Here is a 21,030-nt window from a genome sequence, read left to right on the forward strand (position 1 = left end):
AAGGATATGTGATAAAGGAAAATATTTTCAACTAAATTTTCCAAATACTCTGGTTAATCTTTATAAATGGCCATATGCCAAAATGAGTAATTATTTTCTTCTAAGTTTGTTTCTTTGTATTAATTGGATATGCTAATATACATTTCTTGGTTTCAAATGCAAAGCAACATTGTTAAGAAGTTGACAATGGCAACCAAAATAACGCTTAATCAGAAAGTCAGTCTGTGACCATGAAGATACATAAATGACTTCTAAAATCTTGGGCAAGACTAAAGGTCAGAAATGAGTCTACAGTTTTTACTTACATAACAGTAACTTCTGGGAAATAAAGTTTTGTGTGTGTGTGCGTTTAGAATTGCACTACCTAATTTATAAAGCCAAAAAAAAAAAAAAAGACTGAGAAAAAGTACACTTTTTTTTTGAGACAGAGTCTCACTCTGTTGCCAGGCTGGAATGCAGTGGCGCGGTCTCAGCTCACTGCAACCTCCGACTCCCAGGTTCAAGCGGTTCTCCTGCCTCAGCCTCCTGGGTAGCTGGGACTACAGGCACACGCCATCATGCCCACCTAATTTTTGTATTTTTAGTAGAGACGGGGTTTCACCATGTTGGCCAGGATGATCTCGATCTCTTGACCTCGTGATCCCCCCGCCTCAGCCTCCCAAACTGCTGGGATTACAGGCATGAGCCACCATGTCCAGTCAAAAGTACACTCTTAATACTTACCTGTGTTGACTGTATTACTGTAAGGTCATTAATATAGCAAAACCCTGCCCCCATGGCAGAACGAAGTCCTGCAGTCCCAAAAGTCATTCGGCAACAAAGACGATCTCGCAGCTCCTTGTTCATCCCATTCCGTAACAGGTTTTCAATCTGCTCTTTTGTTTTGGGATTCTACAAAAAAGAAGTATTAAAACTTAACCAGGAATCCAAGCAGAGTCCTAATATTAAGCCCTTCTGAGGGGTCAATATGTACATATCACAAGGTTCAACATTCAATATAAATTCCACAGTGCTACTTCTTTGTATGTATAATAAAATAATACCTGCCATTCACTGAGTCCCCAAAGGAGAAAGGGCCTGTTGAGGGTGATTTATATATCTTTTAATTTTATAGTATTTGTATAGCATATCAAAGAATGTTCTTTTAAAATAATTGATATTTAAGAGCTTTGAATCCAAAATAAACCTCTGAGTAAAAAACGACATCAATTAAGTTAGAGTCTATGTTAGGTTTCAATCATAGTTCACCGTAACCTCAAACTCCTGGGCTCAAGTGATCTAGCCTCAGCCTCTTGAGTAGCTGGGACTACAGGCATGTGCCACTACACCTGGCTAATACATTAAGTTTTAAGAGAAATAGAGACACTACTGGATAAATACCATCAAAACATGCCTACCAGTTACCTATCTAGACCTCTGCAATTCAAAATGAATTCTACTCCTTAAAAATTTCTACTCCTTAAAAATCACAGAAAACGATTCAATTTATCTATGGCACAAGTTGACCATAAAAACGTTTTATGTGTTAAGTGTGAATTTAATTAAGAATGAGAATACAAATTCATTCCAAACACGGTTTGTGAGGCAGGGCATGCCAACATCTATATTTGGGATTCTGTATTTCATTGTCGTGTACTTTAACTTATTTTCATAAATCTCAAGAATACCTGTCACTGAAAATGGTGCTTCACAAAAGAATATCAAATTTCAAATAGAAATGCATTTATAATAACAGTAAGACTTAATGGAATTTTCCAATATTTTCTTTTTGGAAAAGTCAAATATTAAGGAAATAAGATGAAACATAACTTCTCTCTTCAAGATTAATATGAATTGAGTCCATTCTATTTGCTTCTTCAACATCCATAGTATATACAATGATAATGAATATTCAGAATAAACCAGTGCACATAAAAGGTGCTAAATATTACAGTATATTTGTCCTTAGAAATACATAAAAACATATTAATATACAATTTAAACAAAATGGTTTTCTGGTTATAGTAGAAATTAAAGTAACCAGAGTACATGGCCAAACTAATGAGAAGTTGAATGAGATTAACTGAAATTTTAATCTGCTTAAAACTAATGGATGATATATAAAATCCAGACTCAAGCAGTTTCTGTTTCATAAATGGCACACACTAACAAATAACCTACATAAAAATATGAATAGCTATTATGGGAAAAATATGAATAACAATATCTGGGATATTATCATGTCTAAGATACCACGATATTTCATAGAGAGGTCAAAGAGAGTTGAAGAGGGCTAACATTTAAAGATGCGCATAAGAATGGCAAAAATTGAATAGACTCTTCATGTTTAGAGGGTACATAGCACTGTAATACCCTGCTAGTAGGAATGTAAATTGGGATAGTCTTTTTACAGTGGTTTTACAGCAAGTATCAAATTTTAAATTGCACATGCCTTTTGGCCCATAGATTTCTGTCCACAAAAATACCTTCACATGAACAATAACATTTATTCATATAAGAATGTTCACTGCAGCATCTGTATGGATAGTATTATTATTAATATTACTATTGTGTAGACGAAGTAACTAAGATTTAGAGAGGGAGCCTAGTATCACTGAGCTGGCATTGGAAATTTAGACAGGATGGGAACCTAGGCTGGGCTGGCTCTAAAGCCTATACCATCTCACTACAGACAAACAAAATAATTGTGTTGGGGTGTTAATAATGCTTCTGATAACAATTTAACTCCAGTTACAAAGCAAAATGATATTCCTTTTTATAATAAGTATAGTGTGTGTATATATATATAGTATGTATATATAGTATATATAATGTGTATATAGTATATATGTGTGTATATATACAGTCTGTATATATGTATATATGTAGTATGTATATATATCTAATGAGTATATATGTGTATATACACATTATGCATATATGTATGTGTATATACATATGTATACACACACACATATATAAATGATTCAGCAGACATAAATGCTGTTGGTTACTGAGTATACTTCCTAATGTTTAACTGCACAGCTACTAGAGTAGGGCCTAAAAATTCCATTCCCAGTTACAGACTTCACAACCAGTACTAACCTAATTCCTGGTTGTTGAAAAACTTGTAAGTTAGAGAAAAATTAAAATGAATAAAAAATCATGATATACTAGACATAATAAATACATTTGTATGGCAAAAAGAGCTAAATAATTGTGACAACTGGCATTTGAAATCTACTTTACACTCGGATTTCTCCCCTATTTAACAGTGAGACATTAATTTAGATGTTGATGTTATAAACTTTTAAAAATATAACCTAAAAAACTATTTATGCAGCCATAATTATCACATATTCTCCATTCAGATGAACTTACATTTGTATTTTTTTGCTAAAGTCATTATATCACTACGATTTTATAAACTATAATATATGAAGATTCTAAAGAATTATAAACTAATTATTATTATTATTATTATTTCCTTTTTTTTTTTTTGAGACGGAGTCTCGCTCTGTCACCCAGGCTGGAGAGCAGTGGTGCCATCTCGGCTCACTGCAAGCTCCGCCTCCCGGGTTCACACCATTCTCCTGCCTCAGCCTCCTAAGTAGCTGGACTACAGGCGCCCGCCACCACGCCCAGCTAATTTTTTGTACTTTTAGTAGAGGCGAGGTTTCACCGTGTCAGCCAGGATGGTCTCGATCTCCTGACCTCATGATACGCCCACCTTGGCCTCCCAAAGCGCTGGGATTACAGCCGTGAGCCACCGCGCCGGCCAACTAATTATTTTTAAATGAAATTTTCATGTAGAACTCAGGTATAGTAAATGAAAAGGAGAGCAGAAGAGTATATACAGTGTTTTCATTTCTATAAAAAGAGGTATGTGTATATTTATATATCATCTAGAAGTATTCCATGCAAATATAAGAGACTAAAAATAGTGATTACCTCTGAAGGGGATATTAGGCATGGGGTTTCAAGTAGAAAAGTGACTTATTTTTATTGGATAGCCATGATGCTGTTTGGATATTTTATGTATATATTACTTTTTTATGGTTAAAAACTAGTTAGGTATTCATGATGGCTAAGAAAAACCACTACTTGTGTGTCTATGTGAATAATTTTTTACCTCACAAATTGCTCTCCTTTTCCCATTCACAGAAAGCTACTGATAAGATCTGAATCTATAAAACATATATTGGCGTTCTCCCAAATGCAAATTATTGTTTGCTTTCTGAATGTGCTCTCTTATTTACAATTCACTGATTACTTGGGGGTAGAAGCCTAGTCAGGAAAAAAAAAAAAGAGGAGGAAGACAGTACGAAAACTATTTGACTGACCTGCTTTGAAGAAACATACATACCAGGCTGGGCACGTTGGCTCACGCCTGTAATCCCAGCAATTTGGGAGGTCGAGGCGGGCGGATCACCTGAGGTCAGGAGTTCAAGACCAGTCTGGCCAACATGGCGAAACCTTGTCTCTACTAAAAATACAAAAATTAGCTGGGCATGGTAACATGTGCCTGTAGTCCCAGCTACTTGGGAGGCTGAGGCAGGAGAATCACTTGAACTAGGGAGGCAGAGGTTTTAGTGAGCTGAGATTGTGCCACTGCACTCCAGCCTGGGCAACAGAGTAAGACTCTGTCTCAATTAAAAAAAAAGAAAAAGAAAAAGAAATATACACACTGACCTATTATATAGAATGAAAGTTAATTATTTAGAAAGTAAATGCATTCAATCTGAAATAAATTTGCTTTTAACTAGCATATCTTAGAATCCTAACAATTTTAGTACTCCAAAAAAGTAATCCTGCAGAAAATCCAAAAGATCTTAGTGACTACTAGCATTTCTCTGTACTTCATCAGTAATAAAGCTAATTGTTTAGTATGAAATCAGTAAGGTGCAGAATACAGAAAAAAGCCATACATTATTTTCAAATTTTACCTGTATACCAAAAATTTTCCTTTAGGTTCTAATCCTATGGTTTGCTTCAACTTTACATGGCTGAAATGAAGAAAAGAAAGTGTCTTCTTACATAGTACTTGTGGAGTTTTCTTTTTTCTATATTGTAGAACCATAAGGCCCAAATTCAAAGAAAACATGAAAGAATTGATTTTTCTAAAACCACTTAAAAAAAATTAACTTCTTACAAACTTTCACAGATGTGCAGAAGGTTACACACCAGACCAAAATTCACATCAACTCTGCCTGCTGACCAATGAAAGTATTAACATTCACTTATGAAGGATCATTTTTGAACTTGCCCAAGTTTTCTGAACCTATTCTGTTCATAACTAGGGACTTCTATATTATTTATGTATAATAAATATAAATGTGTATAAAAGAGTGTAAAAAAAGTAATCAAGTTTGCCAATGAGAAGTGCGTTAGTTTGTCTGCATTGGTATAAAGGAATACTTGAGGCTGGGTAATTTATAAAGAAATAAGTTTTATTTGGCTCATGGTTCTGCAGGCTGTACAAGCATAGCACCAGCATCTGCTCCACTTCTGGTGAGGCCCAGGAAGCTTTTAGTCATCGCAGAAGGGAAGGATAGCCAGCCTATCACACGGTGAAGGAGGGAACAAAAGAGAGCTGCCAGGCTCTTCAACAATCAGCCCTCATGTGAACTAACAGAGTGACAACTCCTTATTATCACCAGCAGAGAACCAAGCTATTCATGAGGGAACCACCTCCATGACCCAAACGCCTCCCACCAGGACCCACCTCCAATATTGGAGGTCACATTTCAACATGAGATTTACAGGGGACAAAACAGCCAAACCATATTAAAGAGTTTGCCTGTAAATCTTTTTTCCTACTTATCTTATAAACCTACTATTTTAATAATTCTAACACAATTTGAATCTACTCTATTAGTATTCTAGTACAAAACCTAACAGCTTAAATACACTCAAAAACATGAATCGCATTGTTTAGAAGATTGGAACAGATCTAAAAGAACATAATATATATTAAAAATCCCAAATTCAGGCTGGGCGCGGTGGCTTATGCTTGTAATCCCAGCACTTTGGGAGGCTAAGGTGGATGGCTCACCTGAGGTCAGGAGTTTGAGACCAGCCTGGACAACATGGTAAAACCCTGCCCCTACTAAAAATACAAAAAATTAGCCAGGTATGGTGGTGGGCACCTGTAATCCCAGCTATTCAGGAGGCTGAAGCAGGAAAATTGCTTGAATGTGGGAGGCAGAGGTTACAGTGAGCCGAGATCATGCCATTTGCACTCCAGCCTGGACAACAAGAGTGAAACTCTGTCTAAAAAAAAATCCCAAATTCTAATATTGTTACACATCTAAAGGGGAGCCAATATACAAAATTGACTCTTAAGAACTCAAATACTTCTAAAGTTGCAAACTTGTACATAACATTTTTAAATGTTACTGACAGAGACTTGTGTCTAAATACTAAATACCAGTTTTATATAACTACAGAGAAAAACATTTTTATTTTGTTTATCTATTTATTATTTTGCCCCTCATCTTGAATGAAAGACAAACAAATTTTTAAGTTTATTTCTAACCAGAAGTTAAAACAGGAAAGTGCAATCTGAAAATCTGAAAGGTAAACACAGCTGACATTTACTTCTGAGGGTAAGCCGATTTGAAGATCCAAGTCTAGAGTCTTGGAGCAGAACAGCTTTTCTAAATCAGATGTTTCTTTATTAAGTCCAAAATATATTCATGCTAAACGAATCATTCTTTCCTATTTAAATAATTTTTGTGTAATTCTAAATTTAATGTCCTTATCTTTAAAAAATTGGTAGAAATTAACATAAATTTGGCTTAGATTAAAAACTTGAATATAAAATATACTCATCATATAAAATGAGATTTGAATAATTGCTTAATAAACACAAAAATCATATCCATGAAATGAAGTACTAAGTACCCCCAAAGTAGAAAATAATCCTTGAAATATTATCATTTAAGAATATTAGATATACCAAATTAGTGTGAAAAATTTTAAAAAGTTAATTATTTTGTTTCAAAAAATACCTATCTTTTTTTAAAAAAACTATAATTTTAACAAAGCACATACATTGAGCTCAATTTTACTGTTCAATGACATAGTCAAATTTGTCTCTGTTAAGTTTTAAGTAAAAAATCTTTCTCATATAAGGTAGTCAACATAAAATATTTCAAATGTTTATTGTCTTTCTACAAATATTCTGACACATCATACTTTTCTTGACCAACAAAGAATCCAATTATTGGCTAATGTGCTCAGTAGACCACTGCAGGAGAGAAAGATCACTGAACTATAATTCTAGAAGGTTTGGCCCTGATCTTGAGTCAGCAATTGCTTAGCTAGATCATCCTGAACAAGTCACTTCACCTTTCCTTAGACTTTAGATTCCAAGCAGATGTGATGATTTTTGAGATTAACTTTTCAAACTCTACAGGTTTTGTCAGTAAGTGATCATGTGAGGCACTAAGTATACTAAGTTCAAGGGTTCCAGTAGCATCTATTACTAGCTTTATGACCTTGAATAGGTAATTTCACTCCAGTATCCTCACCTGTAAAAAACAGGAATCATGTTCTACTCTTCTTCCTGGGCACCATGCCAGCCTCCCTTGGAGCTAAATGAGACCATGTGACAGAGTTGTGGTCACTGGACATGAAAGAGATGTGCACCACTTCCATGCCTAGCCCCAGACCTACTCCCCCACCACTCCTCTTTCCCCATTTACCCATTAAACAGAGAGGACTCTAAGGACCTAGAGGAGTATGTAGCAACAAGATGGAATAAATGATTTCACGGAGCAAAATCCCCCTCTTTTACCTCCTACCTCATGGACCAGCCCTGGGCTGTAATGTGAGCAAGAAATAAACTTTCACTGTGTAAACCACTGAACTTTGGCGTATTTGTAGGGTTTTTTGTTTGTTTGTGTTTTTGTCTTTTTTTTTGTTTGTTTTTGAGACAGAGTCTCGTTCTGTTGCTCAGGCTGGAGTACAGTGGGGATATATCAGCTCACTGCAGCCCGGACCTCCTGGGCTCAAGTGATCCTCCCGCCTTGGCCTCCCCAAAGTGCTAGAATTACAGGTGTGAAGCCACTGCACCCAGTGTAAGTAATATTTGAACTGAAAAGTGAAAGATCAGTAGGAGTTGGATTGTGGAGCAAGGAGGGAATAGAGAGATAATGAGTTCAGTATTAGACTTACTGAGTTTGAAATAATATCTATACCCAGCACGCTAACCATTGCTTCCCCCCTCCCCACCAATGGTAACCTAGGAAATGAAAATTAAAACAAGATACCATTTTTCACCTAAAAATTTATTAAGAATTTTAAAATGAGTAAGCCCAGTGCTGGGGAATGAAAATTAACTCTAGTAACCAAGGAAATGAAAATCAAAACAAGATACAATTTTTTCACCTAAAACTTGATTAAGAGTTTTTAAAATGAATAAGCCTAGTGCTGGAGAATGAGAGTATATTTATTGCTATGGCTTAGTAAAAAACCACTCTAAACTTAATGGTTTCAATCAATAATCATTAATTATCTTTCACAGTTTCTATGGGTTAGGAATTCAGAAAGGGCACAGCCAGGATGGCTTGTCTGTGTCCTGCTGTAGGCTTGTCTATCTGGCAGTGATGCTGACTGTAGGCTGGGGCCTAGTGGAGGCCATCAAATGGAACACCTACAGAGGCCACTCCTTGTGGCCTCAGTTTCCTTGCAATGTTGGGTTCCAAAGGCAAGTGTCCCATGAGCAAGCAAGCCAAGTGGAAGTCATATTACCTTTTATGGCCTAGCCCTGAAAGGCAGGTTAGCTTCCACTGCACTGTATTTATTATTTTTATTTTTATTTTTTTGAGGCAGAGTATCACTCTGTCACCTAGGCTGGAGTACAGTGGTGCAAACACAGCTCACTGCAGCCTCTGCCTCCCAGGCTCAAGCAATCTTCCTACCTCAGCCTCCCAAGTAGCTGGGACTACAGGCATACACCACTGTGCCTGGCTAACTTTTTAATTTTTTGTAGAGATTGGGTCTTGCCATGTTGCCTAGGCTGGGCTTGAACTCCTAGCTTCAGGCAATACTCCTGCCTCAACCTCCCAAAGTGCTGAGATTACAGGCATGAGCCACCGCACCTGCTTTGTACTATATTTCTTTAGACAGTTACAAAAGTCCACCCAGGTTCCAGCAGAGGGAACACAGATCCCACCTTTCAATTGAGGAGTACCAAAGTCACACAATAAGAAGAGCATGTGGAATGGGACATATAGGTGCAGCCGTCTTTAAAAATACAATCTGCTACAGAGGGACTATAAATCAATACAACATCTCAGATGACAATTTGCCAATGTTTTAAGTAGCTTAAATATTAGATAGTCTTTGTTTTAGCAATTCTACTTCTAGAAATTTATCCCAAGGAAATAATCACGGATTCACGTTATGATTTAGTCATAAGGATATTCACTAAAGTAATGTTAATAATAAAAAAGTAAGCAAGCCACATGTTAATAGAAAACTGGTTAAATAAAAAGGCTGATGTAATAATACATTAAAATAATGTATTAAAAAATCACAATAGAATTTTAATATGCAAAAACACTTAGATATATTAAGGGAGTAAGTATATAAACCATACATGCAATACAATTCCAAATTTGTAAAATACACATAAATGCACAGAAAAATAAAACTAAAAAAAAATGTGATTGTTCCTTATATCTTTATAGGGAAGGATTACTTATGTAATCAAGGAGAAAAGTTTACAGAATACAAATTAACCCCAAACTCTTATTTATTTAAAATTTTACTTTATTTTATATTCCAGATACATGTGCCAGTTACATAGGTAAATGTGTGCCATGGTGGTCTGCTGCACCTATCAACCCATCACCTAGGTATTAAGTCCCACATGCATTAGCTATTTATCCTGACGCTCTCCCTCCCCACGCCTCCCAGACAGGCCCCAGTGTGTGTTGTTCCCCTCCCGGTGTCCATGTGTTCTCATTGTTCAGCTCCCACTTGTAAGTGAGAACATGTGGTGTTCGGTTTTCTGTTCCTGTGTTAGTTTGCTGAGGATAATGGCTTCCAGCTCCATCCATGTCCTTACAAAGAACATGATCTCAATCCTTTTTATGTATACATAGTATTCTATGGAGATATATAAATATATATATATATATAACATTTTCTTTATCCAGTCTATCACCGATGGGTATTTGGGTTGATTCCATGTCTTTGTTATTGTGAATAGTGCTGCAATGAACATACGTGTGCATATATCTTTATAATAGAATGATTTATATTCCTTTGTAACCCCAAACTCTTAACCTGTGGATTAATGTCATTCATCAGTTTAGGAAATTTCATAGTAACTATCTCTTTCCTCTCCTTAAGAGATTCCAATGAACAGCATGTTAGACCTTTTCCTGTATCATCTTATGTCTCGTAGCCTCTCTTTTACTCCCCTACTCCCCCCACATCCTTTTGTCATTCCATGCATTGTTCTGACTATTTTTCACTGACCTATCTTGTAGTTTGTTAATTCTCTCTCTGATTCCTCTCTAAAGTGTTGTTAAATTTGTTCATTGAATTCTTAATTTTGGTTATTGTATTTCTTCAGTTTCAGAATTTCTATTTTTAAAATTTTACTTTTTGTATTATTTTCATTTCTCCACCAATTTTTTTAACTTATGAGATTACTCTTACTTCTGCTCTCTGCTCAATTTTAATCTTTTTTAATCTTCTTGATCTTGACAATCTTAGTTATTTTAAAGTCTACATTTGATAAATATAGGAGCCCTTGCAGGTCAGTTTGCATTATCTGTTGTTTCTGCAGGTTCTTGTTTATGTTGACTTGCTTCCTTATATGTTTGGTTATCTTTGACTCTGTACTATTATATTTATATTATTTTTGTAATATTAGGTGTTATATTTAAAATATTATTAGTAGGAATAATTTGGAAACTAAGATGAAGCTACCTCCCTCCAGGAAACTTGTTGTTGTTGTTGTTTGTTTGTTTGTTTGTTGTTTTGCTTTTCTTAGGCATCTGAAAGCACTAGCAATCTAGGTTCACTTTAATCCAATTTCCAAGCCATCCAAATGACTCAAAACTGGAATATAGTCTGTATGCGGAGTGTTTACTTTGAGTTCACCAGTATTCACAGGGCAGCCCTTTGGACTTCTAACCTAAAGTAAGAGTGTTTTCAGGGTCTCCACCCGCAATAGGGCCTAGATTCCAACTTTTGTCCCGCTATACTAGCAAGGCTAACAAAAAGACTGACAATCTTCTTAGCTGCCTATCCTGATCAATAAATGTGCCCTGGGCAAAAGTGGCCCCCTAAATACTAAACTCAGCTCTCTGAATTTCTGTCTTCTTCTAGATTATGGCCTGGAATTTCCTTCTTCTTCCAAATCTTAAACTGGAAACTCTTGACTAACATTAAATAACACCTTCAAACAGATTTTTAAATCTATATTTTGTCTGTTTTTTCCAGTTGTTGGAGGAAGATTGTCCAAATTACCTCATCTGTCATTTCTAGAAGCAGAAATCTTTCTATCCTACAACACTGCACTATATAGTATGGCTTTACTACACTTAACTTACATGTACTCCACTATATGTATTTATCCCTGCCTCCTAAATATTAAAATTGTATTTTGTGTATGTGCTCTATTATATATGGCACATTACTACATATGTTACATATTCTCATATATTACTGTGTAAGGATAGATATCTGAAATCATGTATCTTGTAGTTCTTGGACAATTTAAGGGTTTACAAGGGTGATTTTAAAATTTTATACCATTATCATTATTTATTGACTTTGGAATCTAACTCCTAAGTAAGACAAGACTCCATTATACCAGAAATGTTCTCATACGGAAGTTGCCTATTTGGGATACTACAGAACATGTTTTTATTCTGAGTAGGAGCTTAAATAAGATAATATCTATATTTCTGTCAACTGAGATTCCATAGTTTTATGCTTAATTTAACGTATACCTGTATACCAGACAAAAGATTCATGGCTTGATGTTTAATGCATATTTTGAAATGGCGAAAATACTACCAACAGGAGAACCCTGCCCATCAGCATAAAAACCACCAAGAAAGGAAACAATAATATGCTTTTTCTTTTTCAATAAAGCCCAAATTCCATATTCTTCTGAAATTAGGCTACAATTATGGTCTGACAGCATTTCCCAGAAGTTAAATATCTCTGTATCAGGTATATGTCATCTTTACATGTTATAGAAATAATCTAAGGGAAAAAATTATATGCAAAATGATGCTCTCAGCATTATTCAAAATAGTTTTTAAAAATCAGAATACTTTAAGACATCCAGCAAAAAGGAAATGGTTAAATATGATATATTTACCAAGTGAAATACTATGCTGTCAATAAAATTATAATTATGTTCTACATGATAAAAATTACATATATAAATTCAAAAGACAAACTGAGAAAAAACATTTGTAATACATGATACATCAAAGACATTTCTTTGGCATTAAAACAGGAGAAAAGATTAATAACTCAATAGAAAAGCTAGCAAAAGATATGAATAGTTCATAGAAAAGGAAATACAGCTATCTTTTAAGTATATGAAAATATACAACCTCACTTATAAGAAAAATGGAAATTAAAGCTAAAATAAAATATAGTTTTTATTTTTCACAATGGCAAAGAAAAATATTTGATACTGCATGGTAGAGTCAAGAATTTGAGAAAGCAGGCACTTTTATATATTATTGGTAGAAGAATACATTGGTGCACACTCTCTGTAAGGCAATTTGGCAATATCTGTCAAAAAAAAAACCTTTTTTTTTTTTGAGGTAGGGTCCCACTCTGTCACCCAGGCTGGAGTGCAGTGGTGCCATCACAGCTCACTGCAGCCTCAACCTCCCAGGCTCAAGCAATCCTCCCACCTAAGCCTCCCAAGTAGCTGAGACTATAGGCACATGCCACCATGCCCACCTAATTTTATTTACTTTTTGTAGAGATGAGGTCTCCCTATTTTGCCCAGGCTGGTCTCAAACTCCGGGGCTCAAGCAGTCCTCCTGCCCTGGCCTCCCAAAATGCTGGGATTACAGGCATGAGCCACCACACCCAGCCTCCCATAGTTATCTTCATTTAAGTGAAAAACAAAATGATATTTTAACTGAAAAAGAAAATCAAACAAAACCCTAGTATTCCTAGATATGCCTTGGTTACTTTGAGGAAAGGAAGAAGGGAGGAAAATGGAATCAGAGAGGTGGACATGTGAATTTAAATTATAATTTCTTTCTTTTAAAAGATGTGATTCAAAGTTAGCAAAATATATGATTTAACGAAATGGGAACTATCATTTTCTCTCTTTTTAAAAAGAAGACAGAGATCAATTTGCTAGTGAGTCTTATGGCTTCTTTTCCTGATTTTCTCACAAAGCAAACATCCTTATGTAAAACTTTTATATCTACATTTCTATGAGAGTTTCTAGGATCCCCTCCACAACTCCATTCCATCTCATCCTAATTACATGCTGCAGCCAGATTAATCAGCCAAGAATCAGCAATAGAGTTCAATTCTCATTACATCAAACGTAAAAATTAGAAAGGTTGGGGTCAGATCCCAAAGGGGAAAGGAGTTTGAAACCTACTTGGATTCAAATAGTCCCCTCTCTCTACACTTCTCTGAGCCTGGGTTTGTGCATAGGCTTAAAAAAATGGAAATAACTACCTCAAACAATCCTTGGGAGAATTAAGAGACTTTCTACATGAAAGCATCTAGTAAGTACCATGTCTGGTACATGATCACTCATAAACACTAGTTTTCCTTCACCTATACTTACTCGCCATAGTAGCACAATACATACACTATACTTAAGAAATCTGTTCATGGTTTCTGCATGCCTCCTGCTCAGTTTCATTTCCCTGATCAGTGTCATTTTCCATTTTATTATTCTACTGTGCCCATTTTAAATTTTTGCCCCGTATCCATTATCTATTCGTATCCTACTTACCCTTCAAGTCCCAGCTCAAATTCTACCTCTTACAAAAAATCTTCCTGACTTTTAACTCCTATTGCCCTTAAAAGCCAATGTCAGACAGTTAACCACTCAATTTTTATTTATATTTTAAATTTTACTTTATGAATTACAGTAACACATTTCTCTTATTTTAAAAATACTAATAATACAGATAAAGCTACAGACATCATTGACCATTACTTTCATTCCCAGACCCCACCTTTAGAGGTGCCGCTTACAGCTTGTAATACATTCTTCCAGACCTTTACTACACATCTACATACTTGTAAAATGCAGTTTTGCTTTAACTCTTTTTTTATATATATGGCATCAAATTGTACATGTTGTTCTATAACTTGCTTATTTCAGGTATACCTTGCACAGAGGGCCAAATACTGCATGATTTCACTTATATGAGGTATCTAAAATAGTCAAATTCATAGAATTAAAGAGTGGAATGATGGTTGCCAGATGCTGGAAGGGAAGGAGGAATGGAGAGTTGCTAAGCAAGGGGCATAAAGTTGCAGTTAAGCCAGATGAATTCATTATAGAGATATGCTGTGCAGCACTGTACCTACAGTTAACCATACTATATTGAATACTGGAAAATCTGTTAAGAGGGTAAATCTCATGTTAAGTGTTCTTACTATGATAAAATAAAATTAAAAAAATATAAACCTATATACCTATGTATCTATATCTCTCTTTATATCTATATATCTTGGAGGTCCTTTTAATACATATAGAGCCATGCTATTCTTTTCACTCCAGAGTGTTCCAGTTTATGTTACCATTTATTTATTCATGGACACTTAGGTTTTTCCCTCATTTTTACCTATATAAATAATGAAATATTTCAGAGAGAAAATGACATGAAAAAATTCTGAAGCAGAAACACAACATAAAACCACTACTTACATTAAAGAGGTTTTCTAACAAGGTAGACATTAAAATGTCTTTGAATCAGAGAGATATGGTATTTTTCATTTACCATATTATAGTCTTCATACTCTTTAAGGCATTAAATATGACCATTTCCATTGTTTTGTTTGGTAAGATACACTCCTCATTAAATGACTTTGTGTAAAAGATCTTATGAGGATCGGTGACACTATCTCACTGCCTTCCTGTCTATTCTTCACCAGCATAGAACATTTTCTCCATTAACTCCTGACACTAGAGGGCAGCAGCCTCAGTACTAATTAGTAGTAATGCAGACCACAGTTGACTAATGAAAACAATACTCCTTCAGTAAAATCTGCACTAAATTACTAATCAACCTTTTATTTTGAGGGAAAATATTTCTAAAAAACCAAACAGACATAAATTAGGTAAAAACAGGTTTCTCCATGAGACAAGCCAATTGTGCTGTCTCTCCAAAAGGAAGGATGAAAGAATTCTGATTTAGATTATCCAGGGATTATCATTGAAATCTAAGCTAATGTAACCAGGTGTGATGGCTTGTGCCTGTAGTCCCAGCCACTCTGGAAACTGAGGTGGGAGGATCACTTGAGCCCAGGAGGCTGCAGTGAGCTATGATCACACTGCACTCTAGCCTAGGTGACAGGGTGAGACCCTGTTTCTCTACAAAACAAAACAAAACAAAAACCCTGAGCTAATGAAATATAATAAGATGTATATTCTTTTGTTAATTCAATGTATCTCACAAGTAAAACCTGGAAGAATCAAATGATGATAAATTCCTTTTTATTAGATTATCCATATTCTTTGATTTTTTTAAATAAGAGGAGAGGAAGAGACAGGAAAAATACTTTTTTAAAAATTTATTTTTTTTGAGATGGAGTCTCGCTCTGTCACCCAGGCTGGAGTGCAGTGGCGCGATCTTGGCTCACTGCAGCCTCCGCCTCCCGGGTTCCAGTGATTCTCCTGCCTCAGTCTCCTGGGTAGCTGGGATTACACGCAAGTGCCACCACGCCCAACTAATTTTTTGTATTTTTAACAGAGATGGGGTTTCACCATGTTGGCCAGGCTGGTCTCGAACTCCTGACCTCAGGTGATCCGCCTGCCTTGGCCTCCCAAAGTGCTAGGATTACAGACGTGAGCCACTGCGCCCGACCGGGAAAATAATTTTAGATCAAAGACATATCCGAATAGGTTTTCTAATGGCCTTGTAGAAAACTTGAAGGAACTGGCCAGGTGCGGTGGCTCACGCCTGTAATCCCAGCACTTTGTGAGGCCGAGGCGGGTGGATCACAAGGTCAGGATATCGAGACCATCCTGGCTAACACGGTGAAACCCCGTCCCTACTGAAAATACAAAAGAAAGAAAAAAAAAATTAGCCGGGCGTGGTGGCGGGCGCCTGTAGTCCCAGCTACTCGGGAGGCTGAGGCAGGAGAATGGCGTGAACCTGGGAGGCAGAGCTTGCAGTGAGCCGAGATTGCGCCACTGCACTCCAGCCTGGGCGACAGAGCAAGACTCCGTCTCAAAAAAAAAAAGAAAAGAAAACTTGAAGGAACTAAACAGCTTTTATGAAAGAAAAAAAAAAAAAAAACAGGGCAAAGAAGTCCCCCAAATAACAAACAGAAGTGCTAGTCTACCTATTTTGAAAACTGTCAGATGAGACAGGAAGAGCTTTCAAATTTGAATCACTCCTTTTCAAATATATCTATGGAAAAATTACTACACTGTGTAGTTTTTCCACACCATCTTCTTTCAGTAAGCAATCTACATTTAAGGTTTCTCCATCTTTTCACAGCTTGATAGCTCATCTCTTTTTGTGGCTTGACAGCTAATTTGTTTTAATCACTGAATAATATTTGATATGCAACAGTTTGCTTATTCATTCACCTATTGAAGGACATCTTAGCTGTTTTCAGTTTCAAGTACATTTTTAATTTGAAGAAATAAAAGTATAAAGATTTTTGGGTCAAGATGAAAGACTTAAACACTTGTCTCCCCTCCCTGAGAACTTATTACAGTGATAGTAAAGGAACGAAAGGACTAAACCTACAATGTAAAAAGAACTGGAGGAAGGGATCAGTGGGTACTGAGGAGTAGATGCAATTTCCACGTACAAAAAGTAGCATGAAACAAAGTGCAATAAGCCCAAACCCAAAATAACTTGATAACATGTACATTTTGTTCTATAATCAAAATGAAATCTTGTCTTCAACATGGATGAACTATGAAGACATTATGCTAAGTGAAATAAGCTAGTCATAGAAAGACAAATATTGTATGATGCCACTTATATGAGGTACCTAGATTAGTCAAATTCATAGGAACAGAAAGCAGAATGGTGGGTGCTAGAGGCTTAGGGGACGAAGAAATGGGGAGTTATTTAATGGGTACAGAAATTCAGTTTAGCAAGATGAAAAAGTTCTGGAGATCTGTTTTTCTTTCCTTAAGATCCATCAATTAATTGTTCAAAATGATGCCCCATTTTAGTTGGCTTCATTTTTAGACCATAACTTAACTTATTCAGCTTTGTCTTTCCTTGCTTATTTGGGTCCTTCATTCTTTCCTTCCCTCCCTCCCTTCCTACTTTCTTCCTGTTTTCCTCCTCCCTCCCTCCCTTCCTTGGGTAACTGCTTTTTCTTTTCTGTTCTTTTTTTTTTAATGTTGTTGACCAGAAACAACACGCCATCTTCACCATATTACTAACATCTTCCAGCTTTTTACTATTTATGGCATAGATGCTGAATTCTTTTTCAAGATATATTTCTGGAACCCCAGTGTGGATCAGTACACTATTGTCATCTAGGATTTCTTTACATTGGATTTCTGGGGAAGTTACTCCACGTCAACTTCCTCATATTTCCTATTTCCTTTTGCTATGTTTCCTCAACTTTAACGTCTACATTTTCTATTGCATTTGGCAGGGGTGGGGTGTAACGTTTTTTTCTTAATTTCCAAGAGCTCATTATTGTTTCCTGTTCCTTTTTCATAGCATATTTCCTTATTTGATGGAATAATTGTCTTATTTAATAAAAAAACATTAAGTTCTTGTGTTCCCTGACTTAACTCAGTTTTTTTCCTGTATCCATTGCTTTACTTTTCATGCAGCTTATTTCCTTTTTATAGTTTGATCGTTAGTTAGTTATTAACATCAATAGATTTTTAGCCGCTGGTACCCAACATTCTGTTTTCTGTTTCTGTGTATTTGACTACGCTAGGTACCTTATATAAGCTGGTATGGGTTTTCTCTGTTTTCATGTATACAATATGTTTTCTGCCAGTCTCCTCTTAAATAGAATGGCCAGTTGGAAGCCCTGTTTGTTAGTTGCACTTATTGTCCTGCAAACTTTGCTAGCATTAATTATATTGTTTAAACTTTTGAAATAACTAATGCTAATAGCATAACTATCAAAATTTAGGAGACATAGAGAATAGTGAGTGAATTCCCGTTTTTTATAGCACAGGGATATATTTGACAGATAATATCTAAAGCTTTAAAATACATCAAGAAATAGTGCTTCTAGTATATTACTTAGTCTTTTCATGGTAACCACAAAAATAACTAAAAAGAAACTTAAAATGACTTATAAGGAGCAAACTGAGGAAAAGAAGAGGCAGTTAGGATCATTGTTTTCCATTATAATCCCTTCTGTACTATTTTTTAAAATCATAAGCATGTATTTCTTCAAAAAAATTGCAAATAAAATGATGAAAACAGGAGAAAATGTAGGAAATTTGGAAGTATAAAGAAAAAAATGAATTTGAATTCTAAAAAGAAAAATTCAAATATTCATTTATATGTACTAAATTTCTTGGACAGAAGGAGAATACTGTGTTGCCAAGGAGACCAAAGCAACTGTTCAGCTCTTAAAAAAAAAAAATCAATGGCAATTTATTCTGCATAATATTACATCCTACTCAAGCTTTATAAAAGCCAATAAAATAGTTTTTTTTTTTTTTTTTTTGAGACGGAGTCTGGCTCTGTCGCCCAGGCTGGAGTGCAGTGGCGCGATGTCGGCTCCCTGCAAGCTCCGCCTCCCGGATTCACGCCATTCTCCTGCCTCAGCCTCCCGAGTAGCTGGGACTACAGGCGCCCGCCACCTCGCCCGGCTAATTTTTTGTATTTTAGTAGAGACGGGGTTTCACCATGTTAGCCAGGATGGTCTCGATCTCCTGACCTTGTGATCCGCCCGCCTCGGCCTCCCAAAGTGTTGGGATTACAGGCGTGAGCCACCGCGCCCGGCCAGCCAATAAAATAGTTTTAATGAGGGCCTTGAAACTTAGTTTATGTTGTCACTAACATTTATTAAACATTTGGTTTATGGAGTCTACCCTAGTGATAAGAATACAGTAAAAGTCAGATGACCTAGGTTTGAGTCCCAATTTTACCACTTAAAAGCCGTATCTCCTTTAGCAAGTCACTTTTCTTTTATGAGCTTAAGTTTCTTTACTTGCAAAATTGGGGATAACTACTACCTGCCTAACACACTGTTGCTATGAATAGCAAATGAGACTTAACAGCATTTTACCAAAGTTGAAACACTACAAAAATAAATTCAAGGAATAAGGACTAGCATTTCCCAAAATAAAGCCATATGTGTATACTGTGTACTCTTCATTGATTAAATGCCAAATTCAGTATTAGAAAAATGTGAACAAAAAATGTTATATAAACTAGTATCATAAAAATTGGATTGAACTAGGTGGCAGATTCAAGCTCCCATCTAAGCTCCCCAACTGGATAATGTCCACAATTTCTTTGGGTCTCTACGCAATGACCCTGGAGTAGACCACCTTTGTAGAGGTATGTCATAGGTGTATTTCCCATCACATAATGATGACTTAAAAGGAAATTCACTCACCACCTTTTCTATCTGGGCTACATTAGGAGGCACAGAAAATCATGTGAGTGACATTGAAAAAACACTTCTACCATTAGACTAATGTTTGAATCACTGGCTTAGATTGAAGTATTTTATTTCCATTTTCAGGCTTTTTATAAGCCTACGCTACCTTGAACTTTACATGATACTCTTTCTCAACGCAGACCTACATTCTGAGACCACAGTGCTCTACTTGCTATTTCTTAAAATGCCGTGGCCAATTCCTGCCTCCACATCGTTGTTGATATATAGGAAGTTCAACACCTTTGTGACAGCTGCTATAGCAGGCTGAGCAGCTCTGCCCTGTGTCCCAGCTCTATTCCCCATCCAGCCACTGACCCATCCACTTTGCCAGTGCCTAACATCTTACATATAGGACTGCTTTTAAAAAGAAAATTCACAATGGATAAAGAACAGGACATATTATATTGAGAGAACCTGCTTCTGGGCCAGCAAAACTGGTCTATAATTTGACAGAATGTAAGAAAGCACTGAAAAAAAAAACTAGGAAGGAGGTGAGTGACTTAGCCCTAGAGCATAGAAGGAGAGAGCACTGGTAGTAGAGTCATCTGTTCGCTGCCTGGAGGAGAAATGCCTTGATCTAGGACTTGTTGGGTTCTAATGGTAGGATAGTCCCATTGTGGAGATGTGTGCATTTACTTATTACAGGTTGATGCTGTTAAATGTTTGTGTCATATATCTGACTCCCTGTGATTTGATTTCATGACCACCAAAAATCTTCTTTTGACTTCTCCTATGGTGCATCTAGAAAATGCCCTGAATAGAAACAAATCTACTTAGCTATTACATCTGTACCATACATTAATAAAACATTCTGAATTCAGACATCAGTTTCTGTGGCATTGGGCACAGTGAGTACATCCTGAGACAAGGTAGGCTAACAAATTAGGCTGAAGGCTCAGGAATGGAAGGTCACATTCTGGACTTGTAAATTTACCAACAGAAAGCCACCCCTTAGAAACTACATGGAGTACCCCAAACTGCCCCAATAAACACCTGTCTTGTTGCATTGTTTTCTTTTTAACATTTACACACACACCTGTGTGTATTTAAGCCCTTCAAGACATACTAAAGCCCTTCTATGACCTGGTCTTTACACATCCTTCCAAAATTTTCTATGTACCCTGAGCAACAGCAGAAATAAAAGTTCTTATTACACACATTAAAATTTCTCTCTATGCTTGTCATAGTTCTCCTTATGTTAGCAAGTCTAATTTTAACTAATTCTGAAAGTTCAAGCACAAA

At 36.1% G+C, this 21,030-nt stretch overlaps 1 protein-coding gene across 1 annotated transcript in view; it reads right to left on the reverse strand.

The window, feature by feature from the left end:
* Positions 1-21,030, reverse strand: part of PGM2L1 (phosphoglucomutase 2 like 1) — a 68,320-nt gene that overhangs the window by 43,527 nt on the left and 3,763 nt on the right. Inside the window, exon 2 of the mRNA XM_508639.9 lies at positions 724-891. Within this exon, the coding sequence (XP_508639.2) occupies positions 724-891 (168 nt within the window). The remainder of the gene's footprint in view (positions 1-723; positions 892-21,030) is intronic.

Source organism: Pan troglodytes, chromosome 9 (genome assembly GCF_028858775.2).
Source record: "Pan troglodytes isolate AG18354 chromosome 9, NHGRI_mPanTro3-v2.0_pri, whole genome shotgun sequence".
NCBI classification, from domain to species: domain Eukaryota; kingdom Metazoa; phylum Chordata; class Mammalia; order Primates; family Hominidae; genus Pan; species Pan troglodytes.